Source organism: Pituophis catenifer, unplaced genomic scaffold, assembly GCF_029215685.1.
Source record: "Pituophis catenifer annectens isolate HBS135680 unplaced genomic scaffold, rPitCat1.0.hap2 SCAF_1, whole genome shotgun sequence".
Classification (NCBI taxonomy): Eukaryota; Metazoa; Chordata; class Lepidosauria; order Squamata; family Colubridae; genus Pituophis; species Pituophis catenifer.
Window position 1 is genome coordinate 296,074,980 of NW_027256881.1, and position 13,151 is coordinate 296,088,130.

A 13,151-nucleotide genomic window follows, 5' to 3' on the forward strand; every position below is an offset into this window, starting at 1 on the left:
AAACATTTGTTTATAGTCAAATTGCGAAGAAAATACACTACATTCTACATTAGCATTTGCATTGATTGGAATAAATATACATCCACACACTCACACTCTCTCTCACTCAGACATAGTCAGTGCTTTCAATTCAGTCTCAACTGGTGATGATTGTGCTGGACAACTTCCTGCAGTTTTCTTGGCAAAATTTCGTAAGTGGTTTGCCATTGCCTCTTTCACACTGCTGAGAAACAATGACTGATCCAAGATTACCCAGATGTCTTTGCACCTAAGGTAGGATTAGAACTCATAGTCTTCCACTTTCTAGCCTGGTGCCTTAACTAACACACCAACTTGATTATCTGATAGCATTTACGGTAAATCTATCTAGAGAAATAGAGATAGATAGAGATAAAATTGCTGTTCTTAGTAAAATAATACCTGAAAGGAGTGAATTATGTTGACACTATTGTTTCTTTTTGTTTCAATGAAATCAGTGTAGACAATAGATTACACTTGTCTATTGGTGGCAAACAAAAGCTAACCTAATTAGCTTTTGCTTAGTTGTTATTCTGTTAACTCTAAGGAAATAAGTTAAATTGTACATCGTATTAGCTTAGCTATTTATTCATCGTACAATTAACTGGCAAAAGTAGCGTTTTTCTGGGACATCATACCCATTTCTGAATCAAGCTTTTGTCTTCCAAACAGACTTAGCGTTACAACAGTTTTTAGTGCAAGTTATTACAATTCTTTTTGCATAAAATAGGTCATTCAGAGTTCATCTGTAGGTGGAGCAGGCAAGGTGGATTGGGGGACAGTTCTAATAGATCTATTTCAATAATTAAGTCATGCATTTTTTTCCTCAACAAAACCTGTAAGTCGGGTTTAGCCAGGTGGGAACTAGGTTTTTTTAATGGCTGTTATCTTTGTCAAAAGGAATATTATGAAAATAAGGAATTGCTGTGAATATTTTAACACTTGACTAAACAGAGGAATAATTCTACAATTCGTGAAACATACTTAGTTACCCACGCCCTAAATTTAATGCAGTTTGTATTGATTATCCCTTTATTAAGCCTATTCATTATCTTTGAAATTATGTAGTAAGTAGAATTAATGAGGTTAACAGTAAAATTAGTAGTACCAACATTCTCATATATTATTATGGCATGTACTTGAATGAACATTCTTAAATCCATATTTTGGAAAAGGTGAACCACAAACCCATTTTAACTTTAGAAATTATATCAGGAATCTTTTCAAACCAGAATACTACATGGAACAATTGTAACATTATTCTTCTGTAGAATAAAAGATTTTTATCATCTTATCCAGAGGAATGAAATAAAGAAGCTGCATTGGAAATAGTGGATTCTGAACAATGTCTCCTGTGTTATTTTCATAGGGTAAATTTTATTAGGCTAATTAGTGGCAAACCACTTCTGAAAAATTTTACCAAGGAAATTGCAGGGACTTGTCCAGACAATCTTCAAGAATTGGATATGATTAAATGGAGAAAAAGATGTACTTTATCTCATAGATATTCATATATATTGAGTAATCAGATTTATTCAGTATAAAGGCAGAAGAGGCAACTAAAGATTAAGAGAATTATTTTAATTAAAAAAATGATTTAAACAGGATGGCTTCTTTACAATAAACATTATGGGGGGAAAAACCAGAGTATTATAGAGCTGCATAAAAACACATACAGTTTATATCACGTTCTAAATGGGCAAATTCTGTCCATAAACTCAAGCTCTCATTGTCAAGTAGAAATTTGCAGGTTTCCCCACCCTCCCAAAAAATCCCCTACATTTATACGCAATATATAATTGAACTATGCATGTTGCCTAGCAAGCTGTCTAAAGTAAGGACAAAAACATTGGATTCCTCAATGTTTTGAGCTAAAAAAAGCAATTTTTTGAGACCAGTTTTTTCAGAGAAATAGTAATACAAAATCATAATCATAATGTAGTTATTGTTATTATTGTGGAAACACAAAGAAAATGACTGCCATGGGGGGATATTACAGAAACTGTGGCCAGTCAAAAAATATCAATTTAGTTATATGTATGTATGTATGTATGTATGTATGTATGTATGTATGTATAGGTCTTTGGTTATTCGGGTCTTCTCCCACGTAAAATTGGAAGTGTCTTGGCGACGTTTCGATGAAGTCTCATTCGTCATCTTCAGGCTGCTGTTCTCGGCTTCGTGCTTCCAGGAGCATTGCTTCCAGGAGACCTACATACAAACACCCATGAAAACCTGAGGAATATATATATATATATATATATATATATATATATATATATATATATATATATATATATATATATATATATATATATATATATACATGTGTGTGTGTGTGTGTGTGTGTGTGTGTGTGTGTGTGTATAATGGATTTGGAGACTTGGTGTCTGCCCAAGAAGTTACACATGATGTTATGTTGGCAATTCCAGCAGATAAATAAATGTCTATGTTACCACATGCTAAAGACTTTCTTCCGAATATACTATGGACCGCCCCAGAAAGACCATATTTTCCTTTAAAATTTAACTAGGGTATCTGCTTTTTAGTTAAATCCTGTGATTCTGACTTCAAGGATATGAACATTTTATATTAATTGATATTGATAGCAAGAATAATGTAGTGGCCTGGTTCAAAAATTTTATTCTTGAGCCATCAACATGCTACTCAAGAGCATCCACTGATGAAAAGATTGCTCACTGTTCTAAAATATACTTATCGGTTAGTTTGGTCATTAATATGGAAATGCCTCAAGAGCATGGAAAGACAGAACAGAACAAGATACTCCTATTCTTCCTTGCCTCATACAGGGGGACATATTAAATTTTCTGAGGTTTTAAATCTGAGCCAAATTTATTTAATTATTTTAAATTTTAATTGATGTTTTGTCTTGTGTTTTTAAATAGGCTGTACACCGCCCTGAGTCCTTTGGGAGAAGGGCGGTATAGAAATAAAATTATTATTATTATTATTATTATTATTATTATTATTATTATTATTATTATTATTATTATTATTATTATTATTATTTTCAGAGTAAATCCATGTAAAAGGCAAGGAAGTACATTTTTTAATGTCATACAAATGTCCTTCAAATTAGTTACAGAGCTGAGATGTATATATCTTGCATGTTCTTGATATAGGCCAAAATCAGATATGCTAGGCCTGCATGAACCTGAACAAATGGTGGGCAAGGGGAATATTTAAGTATTGTTTCCCAGCTGTGGAGTTGGGTAGCCTCAAAATCAAAATAATAAATAAATGAACTAATAAACATATACCAATCAGCAGATCAATCCTATGTTACCTAGATTGCTAATTATAGTATAAATGGCTGAAGCTAATTTAACACCAGTTGAAAACATTATTTTGGTTGCAACAGAGTTTAATATGGTTTTTTTTAATCACTAAGATCTTTTCTCACCCAAAATCTGTATTCAGTATTGTACTTTTCAGTGTTTAAAAATTCTACCCTCCCAACTGCTATCATACAAATATGAAGTATATAAAAAGATGCTACTCTTTTTCATGCATTCCTGGGTGGGGAGAGAGAGGGGGAGAATAGTAATTGGCCCAGCTGTTTCCATCTCATTTCTGATCACATATCTCTGCTGCATTTTATGTGTTGAAATTATCCTTCTTCAGTGACAAAACTCCTAAATTTGTGTAGACTCCATATACAATTGAAAATCCTGCAATAACACCTGACATAGCAATATGAGCTGGAATGCCAATGAGATCATCTCCATTCTACCCAGACTACAATATGGTGGATGCATGAGTATAATTATCTTCTATGGGTCACATTTCTAGGCAATACTTTTTTATGAGATGGGCAGCTATATAAATTTGATTGATAAATAATATAAATAAGATAAGGAGTGTGGGTATTCTAAATATATGCCTGGGTTACCAATGAAAAATATAGCTTCCAAAGTTTCTTCCATGTCAATTACATCTTTATCTTCCTTATTTCAAGATCTTTGCTTGAGGAAAATCTGTACTGCACACATTGGCTCCAAAGTTTTATTTATTCTGATGAAAAGGGTCCAATCTAATGACCGTGTACAGGAAGAAATAAATTAAACCAAAAAAATAAATTAAAACATTTTAATACATAAGAAGAAAAGGAGAGTTAATAAATAAATCTGCAGTTAATGAAAGCATTTTGAGGACTAAGAAGTCTCAGATTTAAACTCAGTTCATGCCATTTTCTTGGCAGGAATATGGAAGTGGTTTCCTATTGCCTTTGAGGGCTATTTTTGTAAACTCAGTCTGGTTTCAGCATATAATTGGACTGTTTGATTGAACAAGAACAGGGATAAGCAACATGATCTCTCTTTTTCTCCAGATAGCTATCTAAGGAAGACTGTAGTTATAGTCCAAAATTCCTGGTGGCACAAAATTGTCTGCGCCTGATCCCCTAATTCAATTAAAAACAATTAATTGCAACACTCTGAGCTTCAATCCAGCTCATTATGTACCCTCATGTTTTCAAAACAAATCTCAGGTTTTGGAAGGTATTTTTTTTAACAAAATCTTTTTAAAGTAGAGGATTTTTACTGATAGGTACAGAGGGCAGTTGAATATCCTTTACCCAAAGTCAGCTGAAATAAATAAGTATTTTGCATCAGGGCCATATAATGACTGAACAAATTCTGAAAAGAGAAGGAAGATAAAAGTTCTTTTAAGAGTTCTTTAAGGTATCAGTTTGATAACAACCAAAACACCTTTACTGCCATTAAATATTTACCAAGACTTGGCTTTCAGGAGAGGGGCAGTTTAGAGCAGTGTGCTTGGCTCCATGCATTGGTATTGATTAGCTATCAGAAGGACATGGTTAATGAATAACTTTGAGTATCACTGAGCACTCAACATTGTTGTCAAGGCTGCTCTTTTTTTTCTCTTCTCTTACCTGAAAATGACCTAAATTAAAATCAGTTAGGACTGACACTAACCCTGCCACGGATTGCTCAAGAATCCTAGGGAATAAACAAGACTGGAAAATCAGTTGATCGATGCTTACGCAATCCATTCTAGTGGCTCTTGTCATCCCTACTGGACTTTAGAACTAAATATGTTTACATTTAATTAGAAAGAATACACACTTTACATCACATGGAAGCTATCAATATCGAATTGGAATTGATTTCCGCTTTGTCTCACTAGTGAATCACTATTTCCTTCAAACTTTTTTTTATTTTCAAAACATCAGCTTGCAAAATGAGTCGTATAAATTTTAAAGCAGAGTAAACCTATTGCGTAGAGATAATCATGAAAGTAAACGGCAACTAGTACAGCTGCAAATTGAGTACAGCTTTTTTAAAGAGATGTTTCAACTGCTTGATGTGAATTGTAGTACGAAGGAAATGTCACCGATGGTTCCATTCAATCTCCAAGATTTGGAGACTTTACTAAGATAGTTGGATATATAGCTTTATCCTATGGATCCTTTTGTAAATGCAAATCTCCACATATAGCATTAGAAAAGAAAAACTAAATTCTAGACTTCCATGAGATGCTTCTTTGATGTGATATGATAAATTCATGGAAGATAAAATGATCAGTGGCTATTAGTCTGAATGACCATATTGTGTTTATAGACTTTAAAGCAGAAGTCCTCAAACTACAGCCTGCAGGCCAGATATGGCCCCCTGAAGCCATTAATCCGGCCCACGCAGGACCACGAGGCTGCCCTGCCCACATTGCCGCACCTACCTGCCTGCCACCACCTGCTTTCTGGAGGCCGAGGAGGCCAAAAATGGGACACACGGAGGTCCCGAGAGGCCAAAAATGGGTCCGTTTTTGGCCTCCCCAGCCTCCAGAGAGAGGGAGGGAGAAACACACACACACACACACACACACACACACACACACACACACACAGAAGCCCTTCACCCCCCCCCCACCCCCCCAAGGCAGCCACATTCCTTCACTAACCTGCTTTCCACCCACAGGAGCATAACAAATTAAAGTTTAATTTGTATGTATTGTTTAATGGACTGCTAAATTGGCCACACCCACCCAATCACATGACTACCTAGCCATGCCCACCCAGTCACATGACCACCTAGCCACGCCCACCCTGCAGGTCCACCCCCCCTCAAGAGTCTGAGGGACCATGAACTGGTCCCCTGTTTAAAAAGTTTGAGGACCCCTGCTTTAAAGCAACATGCCCTGAACACCAATTATTAGGAACAAGTGAAGAAAAGTCTTGTTCTCATGTCTTAATTGTGAGCTTCTCTGATGCACCTGAATGACTATCTCAAAGGTATTTTGTTGAAAAAGCAACTGGACTGATTTTTTTTCTCCAAAAAAAGTCAGTCCAGTTGCCTTTTCAAAACAAAAAACACCCCACCTTTGAGACAACTATGACCTGGATGACTGAGACACTTGGTCTCTAATCCAACAAGATTCTTCTTAATTTTTTTTTTAATATTTGAAAATAGTATGCTGATTTCTTCAGCTTGTAACTCAGGATACTATTTTGAAATGCTTCTTCTTTTTCACTTATGGCAAAATCATGTTTAATATATTTTATCTGTTATTCTTCTACCGACTTTTTATTTCTTTATACATTATTTATAATTTCAAAATGTCCTTATTTAATTGAATAGATACTTCACATCATTTTCAAACAACCTCAGGTGGTAGGTAATGACATGCCAATTCCTTGACCTTTAACTTTTAGATTCCTATTAAATCAGCTGTATTTTACTTATGCATTCCTGGTGAGTTTTAATTTCTATATGAAATGGCAATCTGATTGTGCTTCCTTTTTTGTTCAGAAACAAAAGGACATTGCCAATAAACTTAATGCAGGATTTGTTTGTTCTTCTTGCTTTTCAGTAGAAAAATATAGTTTCTATTTCATTTTACACTTACACAGTAATTTAGATATGTTCAGTCTATATGCCCAATGTTTGTAAATAAACCAGCTTCTAACAATACAGTGTAGGATAAAAAATAAAACACTCATTTGAAGAAAACATTTGTTTATAAATTTACTTTTGTTTTGGCTAATTAAAAACAATTCCAAAAATAGATATAAAATTTATTTTTTTAAGTTAATACAGGATTCCTGTTCAGTCATTAAAATGGAAGTAATCTGTAAACCAGTTTCCTATTTCATAAAAATATTCCAAGAAAAAAAACCTGAGGAATAACCCCAACTAGACTTCCCTGGAAAATTTTTAGGAAGGGTTGAAATAAAGTATATATAAAAACCCAAAGGGGCTTTTTCAAGAGGCAACCTGAAAAGTTCAGAACTGAAGAAGTTTCTTGGATGAGAAGCGAAATGTCTTCAAGGAAAAACAAAGAAAGTCCAGTTGCCTTTAGAAAAAGCACTTTTGCAACAACCATGACTTGGATATATCCATAGATATATATAAAACATATGTTATTGCGTTCAGCAGCTGTTTTAAACATTTCTTGTTTTTTATAGTAACGAATCATGATCAAAACTAAACTCAGACTTTCACACATTGAAGTGTGCACACAGAGAGTCATGTGCAGTCATAGTCATATTCCTGATACCAACAGCTGAACAGATTTCCTGGACAAAAGGGAAAATGTTCAGGAATCTAGAAAGCTTGAGCGCCTAGTCCTGGAATAGCCAAATAGCCTCCCGGTTCCTCCCAGGAATCCTTCAATTCCTTCAAATTGACCTGATGTTTCTCATGGCTTCCAGTCAACTGTCCAGGCATTGATTACCAGGTTTCCTACACAACTATGCTCTCCAGGAGCTACTAAAAATCGCTTAGTGGGCTGTTGTTGGCAACAACAAGATGAGAATATGGGCTGTTGGCTTCTTATTCCTGAAGAAAGCTGGAGCTGACTTGGCTACAACACCTGAGAATAAGACAGGTAGAAATAATAGAATACAGCATCAGTTTCACATCTTGCTCTTACAAATGGAAATCCCTAAATTCAGATCTACACTGTTCTGCCCAATAAAGATTATTTTCTATGTAGTGGGAATATGAAAGTAGGAACCTAATTATAGTATGAAGCAGCTCATTCTGAAGTTGTTGCCTTTATTTTTTCATTCAGATATAGCCCGTGAGGTTGAACCTCAGAAATAAATGTCTGCAATTATCTATCTATCTATCTATCTATCTATCTATCTATCTATCTATCATCTATCTATCTATCTTCTGTCTATCCTATCTATCTATCTATCTATCTATCTATCTATCTATCTATCTATCTATCATCTTAAAGATAATCAGTATCATTTCACTGAGGTCTCCCTGAGAAAGAATTCTTGTGCTGAAAAAGGCAAGGGATTTGGGATTTATTGTACAGATCAGAAGCAACTTGTACCCGTAAATACAGAGAAACTCCTGAATAATATTTGCTTCTACTTATAGAAGAAAAGAAAGAAAAATAGTCAAAATGCTTTAAAGAATTAAGCTGCTGATTCAGCTCTATGTTAATTTAAATGTATTGTAAAACTATCATGAATGACGTAGCAGGTTTTCTTGTGTCACTTTATATACTTAATAAATGAATGAATGTGTATGCACATATTTATGCCCCTTTGATTGATATATTTAAAATTACATTGTATTGATCACCACTGTTGTACATATTTTTTGTTTCACCAGTTTGCATCAAGCTCTATCCCAAGAAGCAAATCTTAAGGATCAGTTCAACTCCGCACTTATAACATACGAAAAAGCTCTGAAAAATAAAGATGATATTGTCTCCATGCTTTTTCTTCAAAATGAGGAGCTGGTGACTCAACTCCAGCAAATGGCAGCAGAGAAAACAAGCATAGAATTAAAATTTCAGCAAACTTCAGATGCTTTGCAAGAGACCACTGAAAAACTTCAAAAGTAAGTATATCGCCTGTCATTTTGAAAAATGCAATTTGTTAACTAAACGGGCTATTGTGCCTTTTTTCCATGGCATAAAAAGCACAATAAAAAGATAGAAATACCTAAACATTTATAATGCATTAAAGCAATTTAATAGGCTTAATAGCAATTTATTTTAAAGTTTTGGGCATTTTATAATCTTTAAAGGTTTGTTTGTAACCAATGTAGAATAGTTGCAAAATTTGCAAGGAGAGAGGAAACACAGAGACACCACACAAACACACACACACAGAGAGAGTTTATATTCAAGATTTTATTGAAGATAGCTTTACATATTAGAGATTGGATTAGTTGTTATGGCTAGGGACCACAACAGTTTCAATACAAGTTTGTGAATATTCTTACACATTCATACCTGACATGAGTCAATTCTGATACACTTGAAACTGAAATTTTGAAGAAATTTGATTCAAGTTTGCACATTGAAACTGGGGGCGAGCCAATTTAAGTGAATGAATTGAGTGAGTCAGTGAATATTTCATTGGAATGATTAGTATAGCCAATTTGATCTGAACCAATCTGAGATTTGAATTTGGGGAAAAAATACTCATTGACTGTTCAGTTGTTTGTTTATTTAAATGTATAGTTGCCTACTTTTCCAATTCCAAGCATCTTTAAAACATATGAGTTACACTGATAGAAACACCCATAAAACAAATAACAATTATAATAAAACTATTCAAATTATAAATAGATATATAGCTGTCATCCAACAATCTCAAATAGTCCCTTAGATGATTGTTTCCAGCACCTTCTGAAACATCAAGGTAAAGACACATATTGGGAAAATCAGTCTCTAATCTCAGGCCGCCTTTCTCCACATTTTTTGGAGGCATCATCAGAAAAATATCCTATTTCAGCTTTTGACATGATTAGAAGATAATAATAGTAGACTTTTTAGCCAAATGCCTTCAAGAGCTTTATCATAATATATATATATATATATATATATATATATATATATATATATATATATATATATATATATATATATATATATAATTTGATTTATATGCCACCCTTCTCCGGAGACTCAGGGCGGCTTACAATGTGCTTGCCAATCAATTCTGCCAATCTTCTGGCATCCTAGAAAACCCAGTGATCAGAGGTAGTAGACTCATAAGGACAAGTCAATGGGCATTCTTCAATGTAATGCCAAGCCTGGCACCCGCCAAAAACAAACAAAAGGAACTCTTTTTAGAGTTTTGGAAAGGTTAATTTTTAATTTGGAATAAGAGATTTTCTGCATTGGTTCAATCACTACAATTTAAACTGTTTCCTGATCCCTGCAATCTCTTTCTAAAAAAAGACACAGAGGTAAATTTCTGAGCACAGCTGAAAAGAATGACCATTAACTTAACCCTTAAGGAGTGGTGGGCATTTGCTGTTTCTGATTACTGGATTTTATTAGGATGCCAGGAAGTCTGGCATCCTAATAAAATGGTGTACTTGGTTGGTAAGCTTGGCCCCTCCTGCGAGGGACTTCCCCCCACCCACCCCCCGTTTACCATCCTCAGTAAGTTGCTAGACAATGCAAGGCATAGTAGCAACTTTCATTTCATCTGACCAGGACTTTGTTAGCTCAGGGCTACAGCTTAATGGCAATTTTCCATGTCAATTAGCAAAAACAGCCTGGTACAATGAGATACAGTGCCCAAGAGATAGACAAGGGCATAGCTGGTGCAGAAAAAGTCACATTGTATGCTTGCAGTATTCTATTCTAAGAAACAGTAGAAGCTTGGCTAAAAACTACCCTGGCATCCATTCATTCATTGTTGAGAGACAAAATACACACCTAATCTGTAGAATTTAAGAGGAAGATTTAATCCAAGAACTGAGTTGGAACAGAGTTGTTACCTAGCACATTACCACAAATAAGGCAGGCCATTATTTGCTAATGTCAAGAGTGAATCAGGACTTGATTGGGTCAGAAAATGAACATAGACCAGAAATTTAAAAATGAGAGTAAAATTACTTCAGGGAAAAAAGAATTAGTACAAATACTTTATCTTCTTATAATAGCTAAATTCTTCATTATACTAATCTTGTAATATACATGTCTTTAAAGTTTTCATGAATATTTGCTTAGCATATATTCCAGTTGAAATATATATTATCTTGTATATTCTTGTCATGTTTATTTAGCTATTCTCAAGTTGTATATTATGTACACGTTACTTATTTAGGAATTTAGCCATTCCTGTGAGTATATTTCCATAACTCACTTTCATGCTTCAAAAAAAGAATAAAGCTTGAGCATCTCAGATCCCCCAGTGTTTTAATTTCCCTTTAGTTAAATGAAAATGGCTTTGGATTTTCAGAAGACCAGTGGACAAGTATTACTCCATCAATCTCTTTATTCCTCTAATAAAGATTGCAATTCCCTTTTAAGACCATCAAATTAATGATTATTGTCATTTTTGTAATAGTGAATTCTGTAGTTTGACAATGCTGAGTGCCAGGTGCTTTCTTTTCCCTCTGCAAATCAGTCTTCTTAATTAGAGTATCATGGGTTCTGGTATTATGGAAGAGAAAGAAATTGTTCTTCCTATTCAGGTTCTTTAATGCTTATCAAAGAGTCATATCTATAATTCTCTACACATCTCTCATGCTTTCTTATCCTTTTGTTTGCCTTTTCCCTAAATCAAAAAGCCTTACATCTTTTAGCCTTACTTCACAACTGCCCTTACCTTGGACAGTTCATCCAAACATTGATTGTTGTTAATGTCCTTTGCTGAATCTTTTCCATTTTCCAAAAAGATTTTGTAATACTTTGCAAAAACTATGCATGACTATGACTATTACAAATGAGTTATGTCACAGATTTTGATCAGAACTTTGACATTATGATATTAACTGTTTTATTTTAAATTCCTTTTTTAATATTTCTGGCCCTAAATTTTCGGTCTTCACAGCAATCATGTTCACTGCTCTGTTGAACTCTGAGAACCTATTCCTATTCAGTTGCCATCATTTTAGTTATTTATACATGAATTTAGCCATTCCTGTCCCGGTTTGCATCACTACTTAGGTGGTATTGCATTTACCATGTTTATGTTCTTTTCCTCTGTTTAAAGAGAGCTTTTTAGACCACGGTCCCTTCTTGTTTTAATCACCTTAAATAAATGGGTAGCATTCATTAGTTTGAGCTACTTACTCCTAACCTGAACAAAAATACTTTTTATTGGATAGCCCATTTACAGAGCTCCCTTTGCTAATAGTATGTACATATTGCTATTCCTTATTTTCTGTTCTTTAACCAGTTTCAATCCAAAGAGAACCCTTTCTTTCTTCATATCCATGACCAAGAAGCTGCTTGAGAATCTTTCATTAAGGATATTATCAAAAGCCTTTTGAATATCCAAATAAATGTTGCTGTTAAAACTCCATGTTTTAATATACATCAAGCTCTTCCTGGCTTAGCCCCTAGGATGCTATGAATGCAGTCACTATAAGCAGTTTGTCTAGGCCTTAACAAAAGAAATGGGATTATTAATTGTGGAAAAGCCTCTTGCATTCTAACTACATCCATTCAAAAGCATTTTTTTATTAGGCAGGGCATCAAACTATTTTATTCTGTTGGGTTCTGGTTGGGTTGTAAATCTGGATTAATTTGTCTTCTGGCTTTGTCTCCTGTTTTAAGTTGTTGGCTTTATTCTTTTTGTACGAGAATATTTTGAAATTATGCATTATTCTAAAGGCTTTCTGGGAAGGAAAATATGCATAAACATTTTAATAAATAACATAAATGTGCGGATGTCGTAATGTAGTCATACATTATCTCAAAAGATATTATCTAGCTTTTCTTTAATCTCCTCCACACTCCCATTTCCCTTTCCTTGGAAAAGAGCAAAAGTGCTCTAATAGACCTTGGGATATCACTTAAACTATTTTTAACTTTAGCTTGGTCTTTTCTTAGAAAAATTGATTCAATTTCACATGCTTTACTACTTGGGAAAATGTCTACTAGGTCAGTTAGTGCTACAATCAGCTTCCCAGGCCTGTAGCAAAATTAAACAGCTGAGCAAAATCTTTTGACAACAACAACAGCATGTCCTTTCTGTTAAAAAATAAAAAACATGGAAATGCTCACTGCTACTTCCCAGCACCCACAGTCACCCATTCTATCTTATAATTCAACCTGCAAACAGATTAAGCAGCTGAGTTTGTGGGAAGTGTGTTTACTTTGAGCTAAGAATTCCGTGACACCTCTGGGAGAGCCACACAGACAGTCCTACTCATCAGCAGGAA

At 34.4% G+C, this 13,151-nt stretch overlaps 1 protein-coding gene across 2 annotated transcripts in view; it reads left to right on the forward strand.

The window, feature by feature from the left end:
• The window catches only part of MIPOL1 (mirror-image polydactyly 1), a 174,426-nt gene that overhangs the window by 140,587 nt on the left and 20,688 nt on the right, over positions 1-13,151 (forward strand). For both annotated transcript variants that reach the window (XM_070931390.1, XM_070931391.1), the window contains exon 10: positions 8,628-8,858. In XM_070931390.1, coding sequence (XP_070787491.1) covers positions 8,628-8,858 — 231 coding nt within the window. The remainder of the gene's footprint in view (positions 1-8,627; positions 8,859-13,151) is intronic.